This window comes from Plecotus auritus, assembly GCF_963455305.1.
Source record: "Plecotus auritus genome assembly, chromosome: 13".
NCBI classification, from domain to species: domain Eukaryota; kingdom Metazoa; phylum Chordata; class Mammalia; order Chiroptera; family Vespertilionidae; genus Plecotus; species Plecotus auritus.
In genome coordinates, this window is record NC_137779.1 from 28,536,329 (window position 1) to 28,553,340 (window position 17,012).

At 44.6% G+C, this 17,012-nt stretch overlaps 1 protein-coding gene across 5 annotated transcripts in view; it reads right to left on the reverse strand.

Annotated features, from left to right (window-relative positions):
* Nucleotides 1–16,699, reverse strand: part of PRR14L (proline rich 14 like) — a 37,149-nt gene extending 20,450 nt beyond the window's left edge. For 2 of the 5 annotated variants that reach the window (XM_080649972.1, XM_080649976.1), the window contains exons 1-2: nt 12,751–12,922; nt 4,836–5,355 (exon numbers count right to left, since the gene is read on the reverse strand). In XM_080649972.1, coding sequence (XP_080506098.1) covers nt 4,836–5,306 — 471 coding nt within the window. In that variant the 5' untranslated portion in view covers nt 5,307–5,355; nt 12,751–12,922. Of the gene's footprint in view, nt 1–4,835; nt 5,356–12,633; nt 12,923–16,166 lie in introns of those variants that run through there. The other 3 variants (XM_080649973.1, XM_080649975.1, XM_080649974.1) reach the window with 3 other exon arrangements.
* Nucleotides 16,700–17,012: the final 313 nt, after the last annotated feature.

Consider the following 17,012-nt stretch of genomic DNA (forward strand, 5'->3'; position numbering starts at 1 on the left):
CTGCTGAGCTCCTCCAAACCCGAGCTTCCTGAGCTGGAGGCAGAGGCAGATGGAAGGGCAGTGATGATGGCCCCCATCTTCGGATGGGACTGCCTATACACTGAACTATGCAATTATAGATCCACAACATGGAGCAAACGAGATATTTCCTACTTCATGACATTTGTGGAACTAGCCAGGATTATGTTCATAGCAAAGTACACTGAAAGTAAAGCAACTGCTGTATTTCTAGATGGATCCCTCACTTTCCTATGTTTGCATATTTAGAAAGGAACAGCTGCCCTAACCGGTTTGGCTCAGTGGATAGAGCGTCGGCCTGTGGACTGAAAGGTCCCAGGTTTGATTCCGGTCAAGGGCATGTACCTTGGTTGCGGGCACATCCCCAGTAGGAGCTGTGCAGGAGGCAGCTGATCGATGTTTCTCTCTCATCAATGTTTCTAACTCTCTATCCCTCTCCCTTCCTCTCTGTAAAAAATCAATAAAATATATTAAAAAAGAAAGGAAGAAAGGAAGAAAGGAAGAAAGAAAGGAACAGCTGTAGAACGGTAACTATAAGTCATCTTAACAGAGCTTAATAAAAAGGAGTTTTCCTCCACCTATCGCAATTCAGAGAAACAACTGGTGACTTTACATAAGACACCGGTCATGTTAGTTCAGTAAGACATTTAATAGCATTCCCCCACAATAAGTTATCGAAGAGAACTGCTGAAATAATTAGAAGGAAGTTCTGTCTTAAGCTTTAGCAGGACGGCACCAGTGCTTTGGTCACTTCTTTGTCACACACTTTTAAAAATCTATAATAATAAAAGCATAATATGCTAATTAGACTGGACATCCAGGGGCTTCGTGGGAAGCCCGGGTCCTGGGTGCCTGCCGGCGGCTGGAGGGAAGCCTGGGTCCTGGGTGCCAGAGGGAAGTCGGTGCTGGCAGCCAGGGGAAGGAAGGCCTACTAGTACTCTTGCACGAATTTTGTGCATCGGGCCTCTAGTATGAGATAAGAACTGTGGGCCAGCCATCGCTGTGGGGACAACAGTGCACCAGCAGACCTGGAGAACAGCTTATGGCCACCAATTGTACTACTGAGAGTGTAAAGTTCAGATTTTTTCACCTTTACTGAAAATGAATTATTTCCAACAAGATTTCCTTTTCATCAAACAGTAAGCTCTTTCACACCACTGCAAATTTCCCTTAGAATCACAGAATCTTAGGGTGAGAAATAAGTAAGCTTAATGGGCATCTAGTCCAACAGCCTTTCATTTAAGTAAAGTCATAAAAATTGTACAATGTTAAGTCTCTTAAACATGTGCCATTAAAAAACAAGTTTTCCAACAGCATAACATGCTACAAGTGACCGACAACCATTGTGTTTCCTTACTTGATGTCCCCTGTCCAGGTACTTTCAAAAAGCCTTTGTATTACAGCTCACAGACAATTCAGAAATTTTTCTGAGTCTGTATTGAGTATGACTAAAGTCTTGTATCCTGGAACCAAAGCTATTACAACATATTCAACCCAGGCATATGCTAATGACATTTTTCAATAATAAATAATGCTTCAAAGGATAACCTTGTGGATACACATTTTACATTGCTGAAGGTGTACTTCAGGGTAGATACATAGAAATAACAATGCTAGGTCAACAGGTCAGGGCATATGTAGTTTTGTTAGGGGCAATCCAAGTCTCCTTCTGAATGTTACATCACTATGCATTCCCACTGGCAACATGTGAGAATATCTTTTTCTCCACAGCCTTGCCAACCAGATATGTTGTCATAATTTTTCGTTTTCACTGTTCTTGCAAGTAAAAAGCGGAATCACAAGTCTCTAATTATGAGTGGGTTTGACCATCTCTTCATGTATTTAAGTACAATACACACACACACACACACACACACACACACACGCAGTGAATCATCTAAGTCTTTCCTCTATTGGGTTTTTCACATATATTAGAGATATAAATCCTTTATCTGTGATATATGTTGCAAATACATTCTCCCAACCCATCAGTGTCTTTTGACTATGCTTGTGGTGTTTTGCCATTCTAGCAAGAGTTCTTATCTCAAGATCCATAGATGTCAGGGCTCTGCAAACCTTCTGAAATGTTAAGTTTTATTTTCTGAGAGGTCTGCAGCATTCATTTAGATTTCCAAAGGGCCCTATAACCTGAGAATAACTAGGAGACATCACTGCCAGGTCTCCCACTGGGCCTAACCGTGCCCAACAGAGTCAGAGTCACTTCTGCTTCACAGCCCCCAAATTCCTGAGGCTTCTCTCTCTTCTCTTGATTTTTCCCTTTCATAGGAAGACACGCCCAGCAACTCGGCCTCCAATGGTGTGTTGTCAGGTTGCGACGTTAGCGTGAATTTTTATCCAGGAATACATTCCTGCTTTTCTATACTCCTGCCACATATGACACCAGGCTCAGCATGAGGAGGGGATAGGAAGGACCCTCTTTGGCCAGGAACCCCAACACTGACACATTCTTGCTTCCCCTCTCCCCCCCACCCCCTCCCAACCCTAGGGGTATCTTGAGCTCATCTGAGTGCTGCGGGAGAAGGGACTCCTGTGAGTATGATACTCTAATGATAAGCTAGCCAGAAGACAACAGAGCACCATCTCTCCGTCCAAGGAACACATTTCTGTTAATGTAAATTAAGAGCAAACTGGCTTTCCTTGGTAGCCATTCCACAAAGTTAATTCTAAGTGACCAGCTAAAACCTGTAGGTCTTCTGTTTCTTCCAAAAAAAAGTACTGCTTTTTTTCACTTGTGGAGTTCAATTTACGGAATCAAGTACAAAATCTTACATTTATTACTATTAATCATAGTATAGTCAAACCTCAGTTCTCGGATGTCTCCCATCTCGAACAATTCGGTTCTTGACCAAGTTATTCACAGAAAAAATGTCTTAGTTGTAGAACAAAACTTTGGTTCTCAACTTGACAACCCATTCATGCTGATACCTTATGCTCAGTCACACGCCTGCCAGGCGACAAACAAAGGAGCGAATGCATGAGTATGAGTCAGTTTACCGCTAAACCTCATGATGTTAACATCTCAGGAAATTGTGCTGTGAATATTTTTGTGGTTTTTTTTTTTTTTGCTTTTGTTGTTGCTTATTATTATTAACTAGAAGCCCGGTGCACGAAATTCATGCATGGGGTGGGGGGTTCCCCTCAGCCCAGCCTGCACCCTCTCCAATCCGGGATCCCTCAGGGGATATCCAACTGCCCGTTTAGGCCCGATCCCGGGGATTATGCCTAAACCGGCAGTCGGACATCCCTTTCACAATCTGGGACTGCTGGCTCCTAACTGCTCGCCTCACTGCCTGATCGCCCCTAACTGTCCTCCCTGCCAGCCTGATCACCCCTAACCACCTCTGCCTGCCGGCCTGATCACCCCCAACTGCCCTCCCTGCCGGCCTGGTCACTCCCAACTGCCCCCCTGCTGGCCTGGTCACCCCACGCAGCCTGCTGTTCAGTCGTTTGGTTGTCCCTCACTAACCCCCCTTCTGGCCTTGTCACCCCACACAGCCTGTGTTTGGTTGTCCATCTGGTAGTTTCAGTCGTGACGGCCCCTGGCTTTTTATATATTAGGATATGTACAATAAGTCACCATGGGTCCTAAGAAAGTTAGTGATAGCAGCAAAGTGAAAAGGAAAGTTGTGAGAACAATGATAGAGCTTAAAAAAGAAATAATTGCAAAGTATGATAGAGTGTGTCTGATCTGGCTACCAAGTATGGCATGGTGAAACCAATGATTAGCACAATTTTAAAACATAAAGAGGCTATCAAGAGTGTTGATGGCCAAAACCGGTTTGGCTCAGTGGATAGAGCGTCAGCCTGCGGACTGAAAGGTCCCAGGTTCGATTCCGGTCAAGGGCATGTAACTTGGTTGCGGGCACATCCCCAGTAGGAGGTGTGCAAGAGGCAACTGATCGATGTTTCTCTCTCATCGATGTTTCTGACTATCTATCCCTCTTCCTTCCTCTCTGTAAAAAATCAATAAAATATATTTAAAAACAAAACAAAACAAACAAACAAAAAAAAACCTTTAAAAAAAAAAGAGTGTTGATGCTATGAAGGGGTGAAAGTGCTCACAAGACAACAATCACAGGAAATTGTGAAAGGTTAAAACAGGGAAGCATTTGGGGGTCTGGAACGGATTAATTCAATTATTTACGTCATTTCTAAGGGGAAAAAATGATTCGGTTTTTGAACTAATTGCTTCTCAAACAGCCTTCTGGAACAAATTAAGTTTGGGAACCAAGGTTCCACTTAATTTACCTATGGTGGAGTTAGATGGAAAAAAAGAGATGGTTTTAAAAAGGAACAGAGTCCCTGGATGGTTTGGCTCAGTGGATAGAGCGTCAGCCTGTGGACTGAATGGTCGCAGGTTCAATTCCAGTCAAGGGCATGTACCTAGGGCACAAGCGGGAGGCAACAGCCTCCTTCAAAGATATCTCTGTGACATCTTACTCCACAATGCTATCCCTAATCAGGATGCTACCCTAACTTAAGAAACAAGTACACATAATTTCTTAACATTAGATGCAGAAATACCATATGACTATCACAAAGAGACTCAATATTTCATATACAATAGCTGCTTCAGAGAAGTGACACTTTTTCATTAAATAAGCACTTCCTCTCTTCAAGGGTCTAATATCTTAAAAGATCATCCAAAAAAGTTAACACCAAGGTCAACATTTTGGAAATGTTTCAAGAATAAATCATAAGCTACCTGTCAGCACCTACACTTTAGCCTGTGACGTGTGACTCCGGAAAATTGTCATTCATATTCAACTCATCTGAATCAAGTTCTCATTTCTTACCTGACTTGGGCTGATTTTTTCTTCAGAGGCTGTGGAATGTTGACATGGGTCTTCCTTTGCTCCCTTATAGGGGTCTCTTATAATTTCCACCTGGTCCCCTCGATCTCTGAAGACCTTTAGCTCCGTGCTCTTGGTTTTTTCTTCCCTATCCAAGATTCCAGAAGCCACAGAACCTCCTGCTGTGGAGTCCACCAGCCCACACCGCCCAGGCTCTCCCCCATGATCCAAGGTCTCAGAGGTTTCTTCACAACTTTCCGCATGAGTCCTCTGCAGCTCCAAGGGCACTGCCCTACTCTGACTTGTAAGAGAGCTTGAGGCTCCAGGTTTTACATCTGGAATCACACTCGGCTCAGGGTCAGCATGAAGCTCTTTGGAGACACTTACTGGGAGTTCAGAGTATAATTCCTGTACCACGGCAGACATGGAGGAATCGAGTGGAACTGGCTGAGTCTCTATTCCAGATGACAGCATTAGGGCAGATGTAGATTATGGAGTCAAGTCTTACATCAAACGGTTCACCCTGACACAAATCAAAGGAAGGGATAAAAGTTTAAAACTTTGCAGGGTTGAAGAAAGCTGTCTCAGCTCAAACTGGCAAAAATAAGGACAATAAATTTTAACTCAAATGCCGGCATTATCTGGCATAAAACAATTGTCCTTAATAGACTGGATTTGTGGAAAACGAATAATATAAATTAAAAGATCAAAACAGGCCTGTCTGGTGTGTCTCAGTGGTTGAGCATCGACCTTATGAACCAGGCAGTCCTGGTTTAATTCCCAGTCAGGGAACATGCCTTGTTGTGGGCGTGCTGGAGGCAGCCAATCAATGATTCTCTCTTATCACCGATGTTTCGATCTCCCTCTCCCTCTCCCTCCCTCTCTGAAATCAATAAAAATATGTATTTTTAAAAAAGGATCAGAAGTTTTGTACTTTGTTTTAAAGGCATGAACTTTGCTCATTTTGTTCACTGCTATACCCCCACTGCTTGGAATACGTACTTGACAAAGAGTAGGCACTCAGTAAATATTTGCTGAATGAATATATACCAAAGGACTCTGTAGAATATGAATCACTGGCTTTTCTTTATTAAGATACAGGGTGTCCCAAAAATGTACACACGCTTTGAATCATTATTAATCCCAATGGGTTAAATATGAAAAGAAACATCAATTGAGCTACCAGCTGTTAAGTGTATATACATTTTTTGGGACACCCTGTACTTTCTGAAAGAAGATATAGTGAAAATGGAATTCTGTTCCTTCACTGCTTACCAAACACTTGAGCTATACCTACCCAGGCTGGCATGAGACGCTATTAAACCAGGTCTTTTGCAGATTCCTTCCTTTCATTCAGCATCTTGAGATTTTCTAAGTGCCTTCACAGTCACCATTCACTTGATTCTCACAATAACTCTGTGAGCTAAGTAGGGCAGCTATCATCTTCCCATTATGATTTTTAAATCACACTTGAAGAGGTTAAAAATGATTTGCCTACAATATTACTAGGTGTACTGGTTAATAATGCGGATTTTGTAATCAAAGAAAACACAATAATTTCAAGAGAAACATCAAAAGTGCTTTATTCAAAGTAATGTCCATCGCTAGCTATACATTTCCCCCATCTTTCAGGTAATTTGTGGATACCGTCCCAATAGAACTTTTCTTGTTTTGAGGAAAACCATTCAGAGACCCAATTTTCTGCTTCTCGTACATTTTGAAGCTGCTCAGAAAGTGCGTGTGCCATGGATGGGAACAAGTGGTTACCTGAAGGAGCAAGGTCTGGTGAATACAGCGGGTGGGTTAATACTTCCTAGGCAAGATCTTTTAACGTGTCTTTAACTGGTTTTGAAGTGTGTGATGGTGTGTCATCATGAAGCAAAATTACTTTGCGGTGTCTTCTGGAACATTGTGGTCGTTTCACGATCAAAGCATGGTTCAAATTGATTATTTATTGTCAATAGCGATCAATATTAATGGTTTCACCTGGTTTTAGAAGCTCATAATACACCACACCTTCCTGATCCCACCAAACGCAGAGCGTTGTCTTCTTTCCGAAGCGATTTGGCCTTGCAGTCGATGTTGATGGTTGACCTGGATCAACCCATAATTTTGTGCATTTGGGATTCTCAAAATAAATCCACTTTTCATTGCCAGTCACAATTCGATTAAAAAAAGACTTTCTTTTGTGCTGCTGAAGCAACATTTTACTGATGACTTTCTGGTTTTCCATTTGTCTTTCATTCAGTTGATGTGGCACCCATTTTCCTTCCTTTAAAATCTTTCCCATTGCTTATAAACAATCAGAAATTGTTTGCTGAGCAATGTTTAAACTTTCTGCAAGTTGTTTTTGAGTTTGACACGCATCTTCATCCAATAATGCTTGTAATTGTTGGTCTTCAAACTTTTCCAGTTGACCTGGACGTTCTTTGTCTTTCCCATCAAAATCATCACTTTTAAAGCATTTAAACCAGCATCCACAAGTATCTTGAGATGGAGCATGTTCACTATAAGCTTCCTGAAGTATTCAGCAGCACTTTTCTTCAAAATAAAGTAATAAACTATAACTTCCCACAAATGCTCTTTTTTTGGCACGAAATTAAACATTTTTAAGCGTAAAAATTTCTATGATGTTAACACCTTCAGCAAATTTGACATATGAAGTTTTGAAGCTTGCTATTAATACAACAAAACAGCATACATATCAAATCACACATATATATATATATATATATATATATATATATATATATATATATATATCAACATATGTGTAACTCCATCTATTGAAAAAAGTCCGCATTATTAACTGGTACACCTAGTACATGGTTATCTGAGAGGAAGGAGGGGGATACCCAGGGGACTTCATTTGAAATGGGAATGTTTAATTTTTTGCATTGGGTAATGGAAACATAGCTTATTTGCTGAAATAATATTTATATCTATGTAGGTCATATCATTAAAGTAGTCAACACACACACACACACACACACGTGTGTACTCACACAGAGCTAGAAAATGGTACACTCACACCCAGGGTTTTCTGATCGGTAAGTTTTCCATTTTAGTCTACCAATAATGTGTGCAGTCTCCACAAAATCCACTGTGACCTGGCCAACATAGAAACTGATTAACCAAATAAGATACTGCATGCTTTCGTTCTTGATGCTTTCCCTAACCCTAAACAAGGAGAGGAAAGATGAGAAATATTTGGCAACTCAGAGTTCGTTACAAGGATTTATTGGAGATACTGATAGCACATCCCTTTGGCCCAAATGCACATGGAAAGAAGGGATGTTTAGAAAGCCAGCCAATTTCTCCTCCCCACTTCCTAACGTCCAGCTTCCCCCCAAATAAACAAACTACACACCTGAAAACTCCAGTGCTGGCTACTGAACTGTCTCACCTTCTCTTCACTGACCATAACTAGGTTTCTGAGCAGCAGGGACTCCCAGCACACCATGTAAATCTTTGCAACTGCGTTTCCTTGGTCCCTGTCTCTACTCCTACCTTGATTATCTGGGGAGTCCACTGATATCACTTATACAGATGTCCATGCTCTGCCTCCAAAGGGAAGAAGCACCCACTGTGAATACTCCTGTGTTGACAATCCTTCCTCCTTGCACAGAAGATCCCATCCTCTCCCCTGTGCTATCTGGACCGAAGCTGGGGGCTGAGGAAGGACAGAAGACAGGTCCTCTCATTCCGGACCTTTCTGCCTTTCTCTTGGTTTCCTAAACTGGTGGATCATGTTCCTATGATTTCACCCACTGGCTGCCCTTGTTAGTGTTTTGTTTTGTTTTTTGTTTGTTTGTTTTTAATAACCCAGCATCTCAGTAATGACATCCCTATTATCCTAGAGCTCAGACTTGAACTTTATCAGACCTTCCACTTGCCTTCATGGACTCAAAGCCAGCAGTGTCTCTAACAAATCCCACTCCTTTCAACCCCCATGGTCCTAATTCAAGATTTTGTTCTGAACACAAACTTATGCAAAAAAACATCTTTATCACAAAGAGGCAATATTGATCATCACATAAAATGGCTCAAAATATTCCTCAGAGAAAAGAGTATCTTTGCCTTTCTTATGGCTCCATATACACTGCAAGCTCGCATAGGCCAAAACTCAATTTTAAATGCTTTGGTCACCAAAAGATAATTTCCAATTTACAAAAACCAAACACCACATTATCATTTCTTGATGCTCTTATTTGGTAGAGACAAAATTCTTAGAATTTTCAATCTGTGAAACAATGAGACACACTGGCTGTGGAAGCAAAAGACAATCCCTCCTTTCTCTCCTCACCCAATTCTGGGTCCTCCCGTTTCTCAGCAGTATTTGCAACTGAGTCACAAGAACAGCTGAGTGCCTTGGCTGGAAGCCTCAGAGATGGAGTGATATTTAGATGCAAGCCTAGAGTAGCAGTTCAAAATTATTCTCAGCTCACTAGCTTGCATCACTAAACTCTTCTCTCAATTTTTGCCATCTATTAAGGTATTGGTAATGCCACAAGACTGTAGGAAAAGACGCAAATTTTACCATTTAAGTTTTTTAAAATGAAATCTCTGAATACAATGGAGCAATTAAAAATGGTAAAGAAATATAGTTCTACAAAGAAAGTTGCTTGGAATATTTTATCAAACTACATAAAAATCAGGACTCCTTTATTTAGGGAAAATATACATGCATATAGGAAATGTTTGAAAGAATATAAGCCCAAGAGTGATGGAATGATGGGCGATGGAAACAGTGATGGGTGATTGAATCATGAATGACTTCATTATATGTTGTACTTTTTCCTTTTTTACAATGAGTACGTATTACATATGTTGGATTTTTTAAAACATTCTCAAGACCCAAATATGTAGCAATAACTATAACCGTATTATGCCTTTAATTTATTAGTATCACCCCAAATGTCAGCTCTCTACTTCAACCATAAAAGTTTTTATGTTAAATGTTCAATGAACTTCAAGTAAGAGGAAAGAATGTAGATAGGGATTTAGGGTTTACCAACCTACTAGGTAAGGATACCAGATAATTATGTAATTTGAGGTCTAAGCAAAAAATAACCTAGAGAATCAGGAACAACTCATACCAGCTGCTATTGGCTTCATCTTTACCATAACATAAATAAGATTTAGATTGTTTAAAGAATCGATTTTTTCCTAAAGGAAAAAAAAATGACTGATATTTATAGGGAGTATGCAGTAGAATTCTTCCAATAAAAGAAGAAATTCTTTTGAATTGAGAACCAATATGCCTGGATCTTTGTGTTTCAAATGCAGAAGCAGTGCTGGGTGCAGTAGATGCTGGTTTTCCTGTGGGGCGACCAGGGTCCCTATCCTGCCATGCACTTGCTAGCAGCTAGGCTTGGAGTGTGTCCCTAACTTCCTTAGGCTAGTTTTTCACATGTAAAATTAACAAATTAAACAGAACCATCTCAAAGGTCCTGCCACCCATAACAATCCCATAACTCTAAATAAAACTGTTCTATTTCACTGCTTCAGCAGAGCACACCCAAGGCATCAACAATGGTGGTACAGAGCTCAGACGAATCCCCATGGCACTACTCAAGAGCACACAGAGGTAATTTAAGAACGCTTTACATACAAAAAAAGATGAAAGCTTCTAAGGTGTCTCTGGGCAACCGGGCAGTGTTAATTCCTATCCCACCAAATAACAACAGCTCGGGTGGGGGGAAGACAACCAGTGAAAGACAGCGTTGCATCTCTCAATCTCAATACGTTTTATGACACTAAAAACCTGACAAAGGGGCAATTTTTACTTTAGTCGTTCAGACAGTCCCCAAAACAAAAGTTCGGGGAGTACAAAGTTTGTAGCAACTAAGAAAAGAAATGGGGGTGGGGGTGGGGGGAGAGATGGAATCACACAAAGAAAACAGCAGAACAGAAAACCATGTGCCCCAATAATCCCAAGTCTGAAAGGTCTCCCCTCTCTTTATTTCCAAATGTAAAGGGGCTGCTCTGAACGGAAAGAAGAACAGTGAGTAGCACTGGGCACTCACCATGCCACAATGATCAGGCCCTCAGAAGTTGCCCACCCTCCCTGCACCTTGAGGAAGAGGCTTTCTCTGCCCGAGATCAGACACTGTAGACAACCCCTTCCACGAGGGAATTCGGAGAAGGGGCCTCTTCTTAAGGGGTCAGAGAAAGAAGAGTCTTTTAACCAGATCTCCAGACAAACTGAAAGTGGGGCAGGGAAGCCCACACACAGAACAGGGCCCAGCTCTCCAACACGGGGTGTGCAGGAACTCTCAAAAGCATCCAACACTGCTTCCCTTTTCCTCCCTTTATTAGCATGCAGAAAAAGAGCCCCTGTCTCCCCACCGGGAGGGAAGGAGCGAAAACGCTCCTGATCTCCAAAGGACAGACTCTCTGCATAAAAGACTGGGGTTTCTTTTTCAGAGGGAGAGAAAAGAATCCACCACCCGTCGGTGCTGCTCTAAATAGACAGCAGAAAAGGGTCCTGCTCTCAAAGGTATTAATTTTTCTTGGAACAGCAAGAGAAACAAGTTGGACTCTCCCTCTTTGGAGGGGGAGGGGGGGCACGTAGCTAGAAGGAAGCTTTTTCTCACTAGAGCAAGTACAGGGAGTGGGGGAGGACACCTCTAACCAGGGAGGGAGTGATAGCTTCTGGGAACAAAGAGAAGGCTGGCCTCTGGACCAGGTCTCCCTACCTCCTGGAGGACAGACTTGCTTCCAAAAACCAAGTCTATTTTCCAGATTATTCTAACGGAGGCCCTCTCTGTTAACTGGGTGGGGGGAGTATAGCAGGATCTAAAAGGATTAGAAGCGCCTCTCTCTCCACCCCAGGGGGGAAAGCCTCCTTTCTCGTGAGAAAGGGTGGGTTGAACACTTGCGATGGGAGGCGGGGGGGTGGGTGGTGGGGCTGGGGAGGGGGTGATGAGAGGAAAAATCAGTTTCTCTGTAGAGGATATTAGTTTCCTTTTTAAAAGCAAGTTAAGTAACAGTTAATAGCAACAATTGACCAAAAGGTTACAACTCCGTACTAAGCACTCACACACTGTCTCCCTGAGCCCTGGTGACAAGTCGACCCAAACCCGAGATGGGCTGGGTGAGAAAGCTGAAGCCATCAGTCAAGGTCACAAGGATGGGAAGTGGCCGACAGGGGCTTGCAACTCTCCCACTCTAGACGCCAACTGTGCAAATGGAAGCAGCTCAGTGCACACCAGGAGCCGTGGGGGGAGAGAGGCGAGGCGCCGAGCCTCCGTGGGCATGATCGGGGGAGGTGGGGGTGGAAAGGCTGGCTTCTAACACCATAAATTCTGGGTTTTCCTCCCTATATGTCAGGGTAAAGGTGAAAAATAAAGGCGTGAAGGTAAGTCTATCTTCCACAGGGAAGGGAGAGCCCCTCTGTCACTTTCAGGCAAGTTGAGCCTCGCTCTTCACTTGAGGGGCTGGCGCTGACCAAATCGGAGGAAGAAGGGGGGAGGTCTGGATGGGGGAGGGGGTATCTTTTAAATACCCTCCTTAAAATAAATTCAGAATCGCCCTCCCGCACCCCGGGAGCGAGGCTTGCTCCGCTGATAGACGCACTGGAGCCGGGGAAGAGCGTCCGCCCACGACCGGGGGCGTCGCTCTCCCTGAAGGAAGTTGGGGGTCTCCGGCCGCAGCGAGGTTGAAGAGGAGTGTCTCTGCCTCGTCGGAGCCATGACTCGGGGAGGCCGTTTCCCCCTCGCGACGCGGGGGCCCGGTCTCCTCCCTCTCCCCGGGGCGTTCCGCCGCCCCGCAGCGCAGCTTCGGTTCCCTTCCGTACCCCGAGAGAGCGGGGGGCCGGGCTCCCCCTCCACCTGCACCTCACGGCGGAAGGTCCTCTCAGGGTGGAGTGGGGCGGGGCGGATGCGCCCGAAGCCTTCCCGCCCCCGCCTCTTACCCTGAGGCCTGCTCCGCGGCCCGCACTCGCCCCGCCAGCCGGGCCTCGGCAGCCGCAGCCCCGCCGCCGCAAAGTCTACCTGAGCCTGCGGAGTGCCGAGAGCCCAGGGCGCTCCAGCCGCCGCCACCTCTTCGTCTCTATGATCCTCGCCCTCCTTTCCCGCCCCCCCCCCCTTCCTCGTACTTCCTCATCCGGGGCCGGAGACAGCCATGCGGGCTCGCCCAAGTCCCGCCCCCGCACGGTGCGCGCGCACGCCGAGGGGCGGCCCTTCCAGCGTCGGCCTCCCGCCCTCGGCTGACCCCCGTCGCTTTAAGCCCCGCCCCTGCGGCCTGTGCTCTTAAAGCGGAACACGCCGTTTTACGCTACTTCTGCTGAGCCCCCCAGGGTCCAGGGTCTGTCTCTACTGAAAATACCCTGGTCCAGTCCACCATTTCTCTGGCCTGGCGCTGCAATGCTAGGGACTTCCTGCCTTCCACTATGGCAGTCCTAGAGCTCTTTATAACTGGAATCCAGTGTTTTAGGTCATGTCACTCCCCTCCTTCTAATTATGTTAATCGCTAAATCTAAATAGCACCTCTCTGCCTCCTCTCTGCAAGGCTTGTTTTAATTTATTCATAGGTTTAACACCAGCTGAAATGGCCCCGTTTCATCTCTCTATTCACTATCATCTGTCCCTTCCCACCCTTGTGTATTTTGTTCATCATTCTTTGCTGGGTACCTAATGGTGTCCGCTCAATAGATATTTGAAGGACAGTTTCAAGGTGTGGGGGAGACTTTATTTTTCCCTTTTCTGATCAAGATATCTTTGAGGCAGCCAACATGGTGGAGATAATAGTTTTCCCAGCTTTAGTTGGGGCTAGAGATAAATCCAAATCCAAATGATGAGACAGGCTAGTAAGCCAGGACAAGTGGAATAGGGGAACAGTTAAATGGCCAAGCAGTTTACAGCCATCTAGTAAATCACAAAATCGTATCTTCTGTAACCAAGGACACTTAAGAGTAAATGGTTTGCCTGGCTGGTGTTGCTCAGTGGTTGAGCATCAACCCATGAACCAGGAGCTCACCAGTTGATTCCTGGTGAGGGCACATGCCCAAGTTGCATGCTTGATGCCAACAGGGGCATGCAGGAGGCAGCTGATAGATGTTTCTCTCTCATCTAAGTTTCTATCTCTTTTTTTTTCTCTCTAAAATCAATAAACACATATTTTTTTAAAAAGAGTAAATGGTTTAATTCTCCCCAACCAGAGGGTAAATACCTTAAATCAGCCCTAGCCTGTTTGTCTCAGTGGATAGAGCGTCAGCCTGTGGACTAAAGGGTCCCAGGTTCGATTCCGGTCAAGGGCATGTACCTTGGTTGCGGGCACATGCCCGGTAGGGGGTGTGCAGGAGGCAGCTGATGGATGTTTCTTATCGATGTTTCTAACTATCCCTCTCCCTTCCTCTCTGTAAAAAAAAAAAAATCAATAAAATATATATTTTTTTAAAAAATAGCTTAAATCGCCAAAACCGGTTTGGCTCAGTGGACAGAGCGTCGGCCTGCGGACTGAAGGGTCCCGGGTTCGATTCCGGTCAAGGGCATGTACCTTGGTTGTGGGCACATCCCCAGTGGGAGGTGTGCAGGAGGCAGCTGATCGATGTTTCTCTCTCATCGATGTTTCTAGCTCTCTATCCCTCTCCCTTCCTCTCTGTAAAATATCAATAAAAATATATTTTAAAAAAAAATAGCTTAAATCATTCTACTTGGGAAGATAGGTAGCAGAAATCTAATTAGTGCATTTGCCAGCTACATGGAAGGATAGATGAAGTTAGGGGAATAAATCTCATCTTAGCACATCAACAGAAAACGGATGGATATTCTATTGAGATCCTTCCCTAAGACTTTCCCTAAAGTTGCAGCCTTTAAAAACCAACAAAATGAAGGTTCCAGCGTGCTCTCTCCATCCCAGGAGCATGCCCATGCCTTTCCCTCCCCCCACTTCTTCCCCTGCAGGCAGGAATCTAAACTCTAAGGGACCCCATGAGACGTGCATCCAGGGTGAACCCCCTGAACCTGTCTCCAAGGTGCCCTTTTCTCTGACTTCTTAGTGAGCCAAAGCAGTTCAGGCTGGGCTCATCCCTACCTAGTCTCCCTCCTGGTGCTGCTTCTAATGTAGGCCCTTCCTGTTTCACTGCCCCAGCTGTAATAAACACCCTCTAAAACCCACCTGGATGCGTGTTGTGAAATTGTTCCTGCAAGAACCCACACACTACCAGCTGGCCCTAGGCACACCCCCTCGGGGCCAGGTTCCCTTTCCCATAACAACGCCAACCTGTGAGTCCATGTATCGTCTCTATACATGTACAGTTCATGTATAGGCTGCTATAGATGCTTTGGGGATGAATTAACTAGAAATTCACTTTAAAATATTCCTACATTTACAGAATCTGCTTCCTCAAGTACTTCCTCAGGCAACTATTTATCTATAGAAGGGGATCTGAGAAACCCAGAATTACTGGTTTGTCCTGCCTCAGGCTCTAATATGACTCTGCAGAGCACCATTATTGATCTCGTCTTTATTTAAATATGTGATTATTCTGTACATAATGGAATTTTGTATTAATTTTGACTTGAAAATATTGCACTAAAAATACCATTTATCTTGCTCACTGCATTTTTGGGTACATCCGGTAGGTGGTTGTAGCACAATGGTTGTAGGACCGAGGCAGCTGGATTCCCAGTCTGGGAGCTCCAGCCTCCCCTTACCTTGACCAGCTTTAGACAAGTGTTTTGTTTTGGTTTTTTCCCCAAAAAAATATATTTTTATTGATTTCAGAGAGGAAAGGAGAGGGAGCGATAGAAATATCAATGATGAGAGAGAATCATTGATCGGCGGCCTCCTGGGCTCGCCCCCTACTGGGGATCGAGCCTGCAACCCAGGCAGGTGCCCTTGAGCAGAATCAACCCAGGACCCTTCAGTCCCTATGCCGATATGCTCTATCCACCGAGCCAAACTGGCTAAGGCTAGACAAGTTTTTCTTAAAATCTCAAACCTGAAGGTGTTTCTCAAGTTTACGCCAAATTAAAAAGTGGGATATTTTCACTTCTAAGATATGATACCAAACATGGACAGCTCTCAGGCGGTGGAATCAAATTCCCCTGAGAGCAAGGAGAATCCCATTAGCCACCGCAGGGATGGAAGGACTTCCCATCAGCCATTGCTGCTAAGGATGGAAAACAGCCTGGGGGGTCTGGTGTGTCTCTGAATTGGCAGCATAAAAAGTCTTCAACATGTAACATTTTGTCCCTGAAAATTTTTGAAACTGTTGCAGTTCCCTTGATTATATGTTTCCCTTAAATATATATAAAAAAATTACAATGATTTAATATTTAACTTCTGAATCCTAAAGTAAAAGCATGGATGCTTAAGGAAGCTTACTTGTCTTGCCACTCCCACGTCTCCTTGCAGGATGCAATGTTTTTTTTTCTTTCAGCCTTCCGAATTTCCCTGAATATCATAGTTAATCAGCTAGAGCTGGCAGCTTGTCCGGAGCCTTTTGGCCAGTTTCATGGACAGCCCACGCGAGTCCAGATTTGCTCGTCGGGAGAGAAAATGGTTTGAGCCCTTGGGTGTGACATGAAGATGCTGGTTAAACGTTTGGCCTTCGGAACCAACTTGGACTCCACGGGGTCAGGATGCGTCCTTGCTTTCATCCGAGGCGTTTCGTGTCCCGAGCCTGTTTCCTGGTGCCTGAAACACGATCGTATTTGCCACCTAATAGGGATGTGACGATCACATAAGGGTGTCTGTGAAAGCCATAATAGCTATTATTCATAACCAGACCAGGACACACGTTATTTGGGGTTTGGAAAAGGCTTTGAAAAGCCCCTCAAGACGGGTAACTTTCCAGCGGGGGCGATCGCACTAAGTCACACGTGCTTAGCCCTTTGTGTTTTTACGTAAGTTCTCCCAGAAACGATTTTCGGCCTCTCAGTAGCCCCAGTGAGGCCAGACGAGGGTCCATACATAACATTCCCCTTATAGGTCCGGGAGACTCTGCTGAATTTGCCTTGTTGGGGGATCACTACGTTGGAAACGAAGGTCTCGGGCTGGTATTTGTTTAGAAATGACTAGAAGGTAAAGGCATTTTCTCTAAGGGGCTTACTGAGGTCTCCAGGCCTGCAAAGCGGGAAATGCATGGGGCAGCGGGAGCAGGAGGCCGCACGCGACGCCCCGCCCCCGCGCGACGCCCCGCCCCCGGCGCGAGGCCCGGATGAGGAAGTC